The sequence below is a fragment of the Aphis gossypii genome, chromosome X (assembly GCF_020184175.1).
Source record: "Aphis gossypii isolate Hap1 chromosome X, ASM2018417v2, whole genome shotgun sequence".
Classification (NCBI taxonomy): Eukaryota; Metazoa; Arthropoda; class Insecta; order Hemiptera; family Aphididae; genus Aphis; species Aphis gossypii.
Window position 1 is genome coordinate 64,100,358 of NC_065533.1, and position 13,277 is coordinate 64,113,634.

General features: G+C 25.5%; 1 protein-coding gene across 1 annotated transcript; it reads right to left on the bottom strand.

Annotated features, from left to right (window-relative positions):
• Positions 1-10,381: 10,381 nt before the first annotated feature.
• On the bottom strand, positions 10,382-13,277 carry LOC126552760 (uncharacterized). The gene is made up of 9 exons (XM_050207670.1): positions 13,085-13,277; positions 12,839-13,024; positions 12,603-12,719; positions 12,322-12,384; positions 12,169-12,255; positions 11,919-12,005; positions 11,553-11,806; positions 11,328-11,487; positions 10,382-10,500 (listed from the first exon to the last, which is right to left on the bottom strand). Exons 1-9 carry the CDS (start codon positions 13,275-13,277, stop codon positions 10,382-10,384), a joined length of 1,266 nt encoding a protein of 421 aa, XP_050063627.1.

Here is a 13,277-nt window from a genome sequence, read left to right on the forward strand (position 1 = left end):
ACCTACAACGTATGCAATAACTATTAGCTAGGTAATTGATTATAAAGTTAATAGTAATAAACTGAACGTCGCACGATGACTGTTGATATTAAATATTAATTCATTTTGGGTTTACTGTCATCATTCATAAATCGTAATAACATATTGTACTATAAATATCTATAATATGTGCGATAGTCATAATAGAATAAACATCACCTAACCGTTTAGTCTACTCCATACTCCCTACTTAAAATATTTAATTTTGATTTGGTACAGTAGTAAACATAATAATAAGAAATTATTAATAGAAGAAGAATTTTACATTTTATTGTTATTTGTTTCTGTTTTTCAATCATTTTTACATTTGCTGTGTGAAGTGACGGTAATCTCTACTTAGTACCTTGTACCTACCAGGCACCAACAGATTGTAATACAACCTATAATAATTGTTGTCTCCAATACTTGGTAAGTTGTATTAAATGAAATAGTATCTATTGCGTGTTTATATTATATACATAATATTGTATAGATAATATAAGATTACTTAATAGTATTATTCTTTACAATGTTCATGACATTCAAGTTATACATACCTTGTGGTTAACTTTTTATTTCCTATTAATGAGGTTTTTATCTAACAAAAATCGACTCAAGTACGCCTAGTAGTAGTACTAGATATTTATATGCCGTCGAACAATAAAGTTTAACTTTTTTCTTTAGTATGATAAATGTGTTTCACAATTATTACATAACCCTGGTCGTCAATGTTTAATTTGACTGCTGGACTTCATTTATTGTTGGTACCAGGTATATAAATAATTAGATAATAGAATCAAAGATTGGCAAACAAATTTATTTAAAATGACATTTTGTATTCTGTATTTTCTGTATTTTGATTTTTTTTTTTTTTTACATAAGAAACATCGTTCATATATTTAACTATTTATATCGATGGCTAAGTATTAAGAGGCTAAAAGTTGTATGTCCAATTTTTCCAAGTCCATTGAGTTTATCTGAGTAGTTTTTTTGATTCGGCAAAACATAAGTCAATATTATCATAATTAAAACATTTTTATTTATACTTTAATTTTTGTGTTTTTAGCGCAAGATAGGTTATTTTAATGCACAGTGCACACATACGACAACTCCTAAATTAATGTGGCATACAATAAATATTTTAACATTATATAAAAATTAAGCGGACAAATATAACAACTCCGGTTTTGTTACTTAAGTCAAAAACAATTCATTCAATTTTAGATTTGTAATGTTTAAGATGATATTGAATTTGATAATCTATTTATAAAAAATGAATATGTCCGAAAATATTATTTTTTCAAAAAATTATTTTTTATGTATGCCGTTTTAACCTCTGATGATACGTCCATATGTCATAATATAATCATTTGTGACACATGTGTGATAATCGTGTAATGTTGTGTTGTACTGTTGTGGTTGTGTCCATCTCTACACTTTACAGACTTGTGAGTTCTTATTTTATTTTTATTGGTTAATAGTCAATACAAATATTAGACATTTACCTTATAGTGTTATTAATTATTATTATTATTTTTAATTTACATTTTTTATTATTAAGAGTAAAATACCTATACTTTTTATTTGCCAATAGTACTTAGTTTTTTTTAATATTTTGATCAGTACTTAAATTATACTTTTTCTTTAATTTTTAATTTTTATTTGTTATTATTACACCTTGTTAGGTTACTAGGTTACCTATAGGTGTATACCTACTGATAAATTGATAAAATAAAATAATTTTCTCTTTAGTATTTGTCAATAAATTATACTGAAAACAATTTGTAACTATGATTATTTATGATTAGGTATGGCATATATTTATATTTCATACATTTAAAAAATATGTAATATCTTTAATTAGCATAAAATAACATTAAAGAACAGATTTTTATTTCACTAAAAATTTGATTGAAAATTTGTTAACCCTTTTACAATAGTTATATACCTATACATATTTAATTTCGTATATAAAAATAATTAGTCTTAAGCATATTTTAAGTATTTATATCATTAATTAATTAGAGTTCATACCTACTTAATTAACAACTTTTAATATCTATCAAAACCTTGTACGTCCACGGTAAATATATATTAAATATATTACCACTTATAACAAGTTCCATTTAAATATAAATGAAACATAACTATGTTGAAAAAAATTACCTATAAGTATAATAATTTATGTATTCTACAGAATATTTTACAAATAAATAAGTCGTAACACTGAACAAAAAGAACAAAAATCTACAACACAAATTATTTGGTGTAGAATAATTTAAAATCTTAAAACTGCTCTCCTGTATTATTTAGTATTTGTGACATACAACTTTTGGCCTCTTAGCCATCGATATATAAATAGGTGTTGGTTATTTTCAATTGCTGATATTTTCAAACAAAATATATTATTTTTCATTTATTTTGAAATACTTTATACTATTTCAAATAATTTATACACACATTTTTCAATTTATTTTTTCATTATTTTAGAATTATGAATTCTCAAGAAATTTCTGAATTTTTAAATTCAGAGTTTTCAGAAAATCAAAGTTTTTCATTTAATGATTTGTCTACTGATGAAAACAGCGTAATATGCAGTACGCCTATACCGAATGATACGATCGACGATTCCTCTGTTGTTTCGTTTCCTTCTACTTCTGGATCTACGACAAATCAATCTTTAATACATCCATTTATGACAAATAATTCTAAAAATGCAGTTAAACGGAAATTAACCCACGATACTGGAGAATATATTTTGGTGCCTCGTGAGGGAAAAAGTGACACGTGGAAAAAATTTCAAAATGTTATGCAAATCGTTCAAAATAATGACAACCCTGATTCTCCCGAACACATTTTAACAGAATATGTTGCTTGTATAAATTGTAAGGAACTCTACGGGAATAAATCAGCGACAGCTACACTTAATAGGCACAAATGCAGTTCAAATAAAGGTTTGCAAAGATCTATTGATATATTTATTGAAGAGAAAAGTAAAAAACAAAAAATAGTACCAAAAGAATTAAAGATAAAAGCAATTGAAAAATGCGTTGAATTTTGTTGTCTGGATATAAGACCAATGTCCGCAATTGAAGGTGAAGGTTTGAAGAATTTATATCAGTTTTTATTGGACACTGGTAGAAAGTATGGACCAATTGACATTTCGGACCTTTTGCCTCACCCGACTACCATATCAAGACATGTTGAAAAAAATACTAAGGAAATCAGAAACAAGCTGTTTAAAGATCTATTTTTCATTATAAACAAAAAATATTGTGCTTCAACCTGTGATATGTGGACTGATAATTATCGTAAAAATAGTTACATGTCAATAACACTGCATTACATAGATGATAATTGGGAATTAAACTGTCTCCTACTTAAAACTGGTTTATTTCCAAGTAATGAAGTAAAAACGGGTGACAATATAAAACGTTTCATATTGAATTTTTTTTGTGAAATATCTGAAGCAGCAGATAAGCCAATATTTGATTTAATGTCAAATATAACTTTTGTTACCGACCAAGGTTCCAATATGTTAACAGCTCTCAGAAATAACAATAGACTTAACTGCTGTGCTCATTTAATTAATACTGTATTAAGAAATCTGTTTGATTCAAAATTTTTGAATCATGAAGAAGACGGTAATAAATTGTTGAATCCAGTAGTGATATTACTAAACGAATGTAAACATTTGGTAAAATTTATGAAAAGCTCGGGTAAAAATAGTGAACTTAGCCAAGGACTTGTACAAGAAGTTGAAACGAGGTGGAATACAAGGCTTTTAATGTTTCAATCAGTGAAAAGAGCACTTCCAGAAATTATTCAATTATATGGAGAACATTTCAATCGTATACAAAATATCAATACAGAATTACTGGAAAAAATTACAATTTTTTTGGAACCATTTAAAAAAGCATCTGATGAACTAGAGGGTGATAAATATCCGACTATTCAAAAAGTTGTTTTATACCAACTGTTATTGAAAAAACATTTAAAAACATATGCTGAACTTCAAGAGGACATATTTGATGTAAATGAAGAACTTACATCCAACTCAATAATGCAAAAATTAGGAAAACGAGGTTTAGAGTTAATGGAATCGAAATTCAAGTTGGCCGAAGAACACGAGATTGCCATTTTTTTATCGCCAAAATTTAAATCTCTAAAAATGTTTTCTGAACCTGATAAATCACGTATATTTCAAAATATAGAATTAAAGTTATTAAAAATTGAATTAGAAGAAAATATAACTCCTGGTGACCTACACCTGGAACATAATGTTACCATACAAAATAACATTTCGAATAGTTCACCATTTTCAGAATGGGAAGATGGTGAAAATAATGAAGATTTGGATAATAGGCGTAAATTTGAAAAAGAATTGGAAAATTATAAAAAAGAAAAGTTTGATGTTATCGACGACAATTTGTTAGATTTTTGGAAGCGTCAAAATCACATTTTTCCACATTTAAGTGTATTAGCACGACAAATTTTGGCTATTCCAGCTAGTAGTGCTAGCAGTGAACGCTCTTTTAGCGTTGCTGGAAGACTAATCGAAGAGCGTAGAAGTTGTCTGAGTGGTACAAGTGTTGATTCGATTTTGTTCTTAAATAACTATTTTAAAAATAATAAATGAATTTTATTATTATTATTTTTAATTGAACTTTCAAGTATCTTTCAAGGTAAGAATTTTATTATTATTTTTTTTAATTGAACTTTTAAGTATCTTTCAAGTAAGAATTTTATTATTATTATTTTTAATTGAACTTTCAATTATCAACTAATAATTATTTTTTTATTAATTATTTTCACATTTATTTTATTTTAAATATAAAGTATTTAGCTAAAAAACTTATCTTATAGTACCAAGGTGTGGCACAGTAAAATTCATAACTTTTATAGCATATAAATTGTATAAATTTTAATTTTAATTATGAAACATTTTTATATTGTGACTATTATAATAAACGGTTAAAAGAAATTAAATTGTACTTATTTTCCCATATTACAGGTACATATAACAATACATTATAATGTAACTAGTAGGTATTACATAGCAACTTTATTAATACAGTTATTCTGTATTTTTTTATAAATATAGGTATATTATAAATTGTAGGTAGATCGTAGATCGTAGATACACCTACAAAATGGTATGAAATACTAATAAATAAATAAATTAAAGTAATTATTCTTAAAAACAAATTTCAACTATATTAATGTATTCACTATTCATTTTAAAAATAAGATAGGTAGGTAATAGGTACCTAACCCGATAATTTCCTCAATTCATATTTTATTAAAACTAAACATAGTTTTTATTTGAATCATTATGTCTTTATTAATGTTAATATTCTCATATCAAGGTTCATAATATGAACAATCATTAAACATTTTACGAATCAATGTGCGCTGATCCCTCAAACGTGACATTTTATTGAACCATTAAATTACAATATTTTTCGTGCAACCTGGCATTAGTCTGTTTCAAATGTTTCAATCTAAACCAATCTAGGTAGTGTCCCTAAGAAGTAAAAGTAAAATCGGTCTGGTCCAACCGATCTTGATTTTACTGTGAATCTTTTTTTTTTTAACAGTCCAGTATCGGTTTTTTTCAAAAATTTAAAAATAAAATGGTCCGGTCCCAGTCTTTTTCAATAGTTTAAAAATAAAACAGTCGGGTCTTGGTCTTTTTCAACAGTCTAAAATAAATCAGTCTAGTCTCGGTCCAGTTAAATTATTTTAATGATAGTCCAGTCTAGTTTTGGTCTTAATTAAATTAACTGGTTCGGTCCGGTCCATAAAAATACGGACCATGCAGAGCTCTACCCCACCCCCTAATGTACAGCAGAGCGGTACCCACTTGCCGACTTTTTTTTAATTTAAACAATATGTCTTTAAATATACAGGATGATTGATTAAGCGTAAAACACTCATTATTTCCAAAAGTATTCATGTTTTTGAAAATATTTTTTTACATAGTTTCAAATTATTAAAAAAACAACATTTTTATAAAAAAATTATATTTTTTATCCTTATAATTTTTTAAGTTTTTTACTTTTTTGAATGACAACATAGATTTTTAATTTCATATTCCAAAGCAGAATAATTTGTTGAGTATTTTGGTACATAGAAATCGAATTTATTTATTTATCCTTCATTAATTAAATATGTATGAAAAGCATTCTGTCGTATAAAGTATGACACGCACCTGCCAAAAAGGTTAAAATAACTCACTTAATCACTAAAATCTCACTTAATACTTATACACTTTATACCTATAATTTAACTATTTGTATTTATGTTTAGATGTCTACTATAATTTATAATTACGGTAACGGTGGCGGTGGCGGTGGCGGAAGAAGGGGCCGAGGTCGTGGTGGTGGAGGCCGCAATGGCCAATACAACAGAAACAGTAAGTATAGTTATTACCTACTAATTAGTTTTTATAGTTGAGTTCTATCTACATAAATGTTATATCCTGGTGTATCAAACCTTACACATATTAAACTCATTAAAGTAATACACCACATTAATAATGACTATGTATATACATTTCTTTAAACTTAGTTACTTATTTATTTCACTTATAAAGTACTTTATTGGTTAGAACTCATAACCATAAACTTTTTTTATAACGTCTTTATAATTACCTTGTAAAGTAATAATACCTATCACTGTTTATAGCAAAATAATATATTCAACATTTTCATTTGTACTTAAACTCTATACGGTCACTTTGTTTTACTTTCACCTAAAAGTATTGATTTTATATTTCATGCTTATTATAATTTAAACAGTTAGTCAGATGTTATTTTATTATCTAGTTAAATTACTCTTCGTATATTATAACATCTTATTTTAAATGCCCCTTTGCAGAAATGTAGGCCATCTACAATTGTATTAAAAAACCAATTAACATTTTATCATGGATATGTTTTAATTTCAATTCTTTTGTTTTTCTAAAATGTCCATATTGCTCAAGAAGGTGCCACAAGACTGCTGACTGCTGGTTTAATCCAGCAGCAGCAGCCACTACACAAGATGCGGCAATTGCAGCAGCTGCAAAAGCAAAAGCTGCTTCAGCAGCGGCAGAAGCAGCAATAGCCAGGACTGAAAAGCTTAAAGCTAAAGCTGCAGCTACTGCTGCTGCAGCTCCTGTTGCTGAGAACATAAAATCCTAAATTAATATACAATCTACAATAAACTTTTTTTTTTTTATTAAACATGTGTTTTTATTTCCTTGTCAATAGAGCCGGATTAAGAATTTTGCGCCTGTAGGCAAACATTTTTCTGCCCCCCCCCCAACCCAAGCTTTTGAAAGTAAAAGTAAATATTATGTACCTAACATAATATACTAATTATTCGTAAGTTTATAGGATTATAAAATTAATAATATATACAGTATATAGTATATAATATACTTGTGGTATTAGGAATATTTTGTGACTGTGAAACTTCTAATGTATTTGGAAGTACATTTTGTTGGGGAGAATTTTTATTAGTTACTACATCTAAATCTACATTTTTTTTTTTCATTAGAATTTCCATATTTACCTTCAGTGATTGCTGGTTGAGTACTAAATAATTGATCAATTTTTTTAGTTTTATTAATAATAGATTGCAGCTTTTCTTTTTTTTTCTTTAGCCTGTTTCTTGTTTTGAGCGCCAGATAATTTAATTTTACCCATTGTTATATTTCAAACACAACTACTAACTAGTTATATCACAACTACAGTATACAATCATAAATCACAATTCACTATTATTGAATTATTCATGACATAATAAACATGGAATTATTTACATAATTATAAATAATCTATGATTAAGATAACGATTATCACAAAACACCACTATTTACCACGGTTATAGATAAACCATCTATATTGTTTATTATCAGTTGACTGTAATAATAAAAATATAATCATTAAAATTAAAATGTTGTAAAATGTTTTTTAGCGCTCAGTTCACAGCGTTTTATACTGTGCATTATAATATAATATACATAGTACGTATTATTACATTGTTGATTCGTTAGAGTGGTTATTCTTTTAAATGCGTAGTGAAATTGTGCGGATAAATGAAAACGCAAAAGGAAACTGGTTTTTTTCCCCCACAAAGATGCTGCTTGGTAATTATATTATATTAACTATCAAACAAGTCAATGGTACTTGTTAAATATACAACATAATGTTACACAGCTACAAATACATTATGTTTTTACGTTAAGTTTGTTAGTAAACAATAAGACATAATATCTATAAAAATTAAAACAAAACAGTGTACAATACATAACGCATACCAAGTCAATTGTGTTTCGTAGTATAAATTAGCTATTTTTTTTGTTACACTTTTAGGTTTGCAATTTGATTACAAACTACCAGCTGATATGTTGTGTGGAAAACATTTTGAGGGAGAAAAATATAATGTTTCTTAATGATTTGGAAAACATGTTACGTCCACATGCTATATCTACACTATGTCTAGGTATGTAAAAATTAATACAGGTAACATAGAACAGCAATAGTTTTTTAATCACTTTTTGTTTTTATTTATATTCATAGAAAAGATGATTGCAATGCGAGTATGTCTTCAGAGCTGTTGACTAGTGACAAAGTTGGAATATTAATCAATTCAACTAAAACAGTTTGCAAAATTTGTTCTTATTGCTAACTTTATACTAAATGTATGTCATGCACAACTGAAATGTATTGTAATTACAAAATACTGGCTTTTCTATTACCTAGTTCACCCGGTACGTTAATATGATTTTTATAGAGATCCAGTTATAGTAATTATTGAATGTAATATTATTAAACTGTCGTATAGGGACACGTGATGTAGATTAGTATCTTGATATGCCATTATGTAGTATTTTAATTTAATTTAAATACAACTCAATTAAATCATTGATTACTTCATTATAGAATAATGAATAACTGCCCGGAAAAAACTATAACTTTAGGTGTTAATGAACAGATACACATGGTAAAAAAGTTTACCTATCTTTTTAAATACTGATTTGGATTATCTATGGTAATTAATTTCTAAAAATTATTCTAATTATATCTTTATTTCAGAAATTTAATTTCATCAAAATTTTGTTCCGGAAAGGTCAACAACATGATAATCATATTGATTGTACCTTTTATAGTGGATTGATCATCTTTGAAATGTTGAGTGAGTATATTTTTATTCATTAAATATAAATTAAACAAATCAAAACACTTAATGCCGTCCCACTTTGAAATATCAGACTGCGGACTGTCAGTTATGCAGATGTATGAAATTCATGACTGGTGTGGTTACAACCCATATAGCAAAGATATATCCTTTATATATTTATCACATATTTGTTTTTAGATATCTTTATCTATTGAATATTTGAGGCTGCTTTGTAGAAAATTTTTTAATATCTTAATGATATACGATAAATGTCTTATGAACCAAAAATGTATATCTCCTGAATATATTTAATAAAATATTTGTCAAATATATGATTCTCAATATACAATGGATATTTACGAATATATCTCAGAAATATGGTTGAAATATTGAGAAATATGATTTAGATTTCAAATGAATATACAAATTAGTATATCCAGTGCATGTATGTTTTATAATTTCCTATAAATATCTTGCAATATTTATGGGATTTGTCATATATATTTCAACAACCATTTATTTAGATATCTTAAAAATATTCAGTGAATATCATTAATGCTTTCATATAGTATTGAATATAATATTATTATAATTATAGGGCTGGGATTTTAATGCCCTAAAAAATCTCAAAAGATTCCATTTAAATGCAGAAATTACAAAATCTCAAAAAAATTTTTAAAATTATATTTATTGTAGTTTAAAAATAGGAAAAAAATTTATGTTTATGGTATTGTCACTACAGTATTTGTTAGTTGTTTAGTTCTGGACATACTAATAAAGTAATAACTAAGAAAATGCACTAATATAGTTAAAAAATGCAACAAAAAAAAATTACTTTCTATTAGTATCAGTAGTTTCACCCAAAACACATTTTATACTTACAAGCCGATGTTTCAAAATACAGGAAAAAAGATTTTTAATTATTGAGATTAATTATCATATTATTATGTTATGATTTTAAAATATACTTTAAATAAGCATATCATGTATATATAACGACATCATATGTTATGTACTTATATATTATACATAAAATATTGAATAAAATCTGAGATGGATATGTCAGGTTTATATCATACTTGGTATGAAAAGGACTTAATTTACCAATTGTTAAAAACACAAATTTACTCAAATACAATATAACCTTTTATTGCACAGCGAATAATACAAAAAAAAATGAATAGCATATACATTAAATTTGTAATACATTATTTTTATTCAAACGGCTCTTGGCACTTGTCAACCATTTTCCAATTGTTGTTATAATTTCATCATCAGATACATTTTTGAATTTTGATCTCTTTATTGCATCTAAAAAGTACACGAGTATATAAGATATCACATTTAAGTATTAAAGGTGTTTATAAATAGTTTTTTAAGAATATAATATTATAAAATATATTGATAACAGAGTGTTAAAGAAATAAGACTTGATAAATGAAAATATAATACTATTATATAGTTACCTATCCGCAATATATATATTTTTTTATATATAATAGGTATAACAGGTTTATTAAACAAATTTCCATATCACATGTTAGTATAAATTTATTGTTGTTATAATATATTTGTAAATTGTCATGTTATACCCTGTATATAAGCTACACGTATAATTAAAAATTATTTTTTTATTTTTGAATACTAAAAATAAAATTAACCAATTTGTAAATCTAATTTTGATAGTAAAAACTTCAAAGTCTAAGTCTAAGTAAAGTTGTTTATTTTTATATTTTATAAAGTATAATTTTAATAGAAATATTCTTTTTTGAATAAAAAATGTAATCAATTAATCTTAAATTATTTAATATCCATGATAATAATATTATGTTCATAATTTTTGTAATACGTTGATCTAGTATCAATTTTCAATTTTTATTTTTATTAACATTCAGAATTTATGAAACTATTTTTTTATGCACAATATTTAATGTTAACATTTTTGTTTTGCTTGTATCATTTATTATTAGCAAACTAAAGTATTTAAAAGTTACAAAGTTATTAAATTTAATATTAATTCAAATATTTTTTTTTAAAGTATCTTTTACAACACTGGGTAATTAACACAGTATGTATTATAATTAACATCCTATTAGTCTCATAATTTTAAAATAATAATTCCTATAAAGTATTATTACCAAATATTGCTCTGTTGATGGCTAATAATGAAAAGTTCTCTTTATTTCTTAATCCATAATATGTGTATTGTATTAATATGCCATCTTTAAATACCCGTTTCATGATTTTGTATATCATATTTTGAAGTGATTTGCCACCAATTCTGGATAGTTCACATACCTGCAACAAAATGTAATAATATATTAAGTAAACATTAACTTTTCCTTGTAAAGAGTAATGCATACAACTTGTTTTCTGAAGTTTTGGTCAGATTTTATCTTTTGTTCCATACTTAACAAATTATCCATGTCAGATAAAGGCCAATTGGATATAAAATAATCAACTTCATGATCCATTTGCATATCTCCTGGACATTGAAATGTATTATTTACCACATTGTTTGTTTGAATAAATGTAAGAATTTCTTGTTGAGTATCAGCGATTTTAGTCATTTCAATTTTTAAAGAAGCTAAATAATTAAGAGCTAATTTTTGAAAACCTAATAACATAAAAATAAAAATAGACGAACATTAAAAATACAAATTTACTTTCACTTGATAAAGTTGTAATTAGTAAACTGTACAACAGAAAATTGATTTTAATATCATTACCTGCAGTATTTGCAGAAGTTGGACTTGGACTAACAGCAGACGTGGTGTTTGATTGTGGTAGCATATTTTTTGGAGTATTCAAATAAGCTAGAATATTAATATATAAAATATAATTATTAAATTATAAAATGCATTTATAATTACATTAAAACATTATAGCATTTAATAAAAAAAAAATTTTATTTTATTTAGCGTACTCATTTATTAATCATAAAGACAATAATATTTAACAAAGCTTGAGGTTACTTACCACAACTATTGTGTTCTAATTCCTTTTTATCCAACAATTTTATCTTTTTTGCTGTATCCTGCTTGTATGTTAATTTTTTATTTGTAGCTGAAATTATGTCATTTTTATTTTTATTTAATCCAGTGTTTATACATTATAATTTATTAAGTTTACCTTCTTGTAAATCAATACAGTCATATTCTTCATTTGTTAAGCCAATCAACTTATCATCAAACTCTACAATAGATACATAATATAAGGTTATATTTTAATTTCTAATAATTTAACATAATAAATATGAATAACATTATAAATTATTTATTGCTACATATTTAATACCAAAAATATTGCTAGAATAATATAAATTATATATAAATATATTATTAATACTGCACTATACTAGGAAACCTATTTCCTAATACTATTAATTTATACTGCAATGCTATACTACATACCAAAATGTAAGTCACTATCAACCATAAGTTCATTTTCATCATGAGTAATATTTTGCTGATTTGCAGGCAAATAATCTTTATCTAAATAATCGTCATCACAATCATCAAGTACTGATGCTGTAAAATATTATAGATGTATAAAACAATTAAAAATTTATAGGTACACATAATATATAATTTCCAAATTACATTAAATTATACTGATATTTATAGATACAAAAAATAATTAGACTTACAGACTTCTGATGAATGGGATTCATTCATTTCATTAAAAACATCATTTTTTTTGAGAGAATTTTCAGGAGCAAATTTATTAACTGATGAATACTTTTTTTTACCTTTTTTTTTACGTTTATCAAAGTCAGAAACATCTGATGTGTATTGTGCTTTATCAGCTTTAAGTTGAGCATCAACCAACGATTCTAAATAATTAAAAGTATTATAATATAGTAAGTTAAATTTAATGTTTTAAATTAACTTACCAATATTTTTAGATATAACTCTACATTTATAATATGTGAATTCTAATTTATTGGGTGCTGTTCTGTTGACTCTCATTTTTTTGGCTAGATTATCATTATTTGGCCAAGCACATAAACGGCTATCTTTACTTAACCAATATGATGGCACTGGTTCGACAGAGTTGTCAAAAGAAAAATGGACAACAGCCCACAT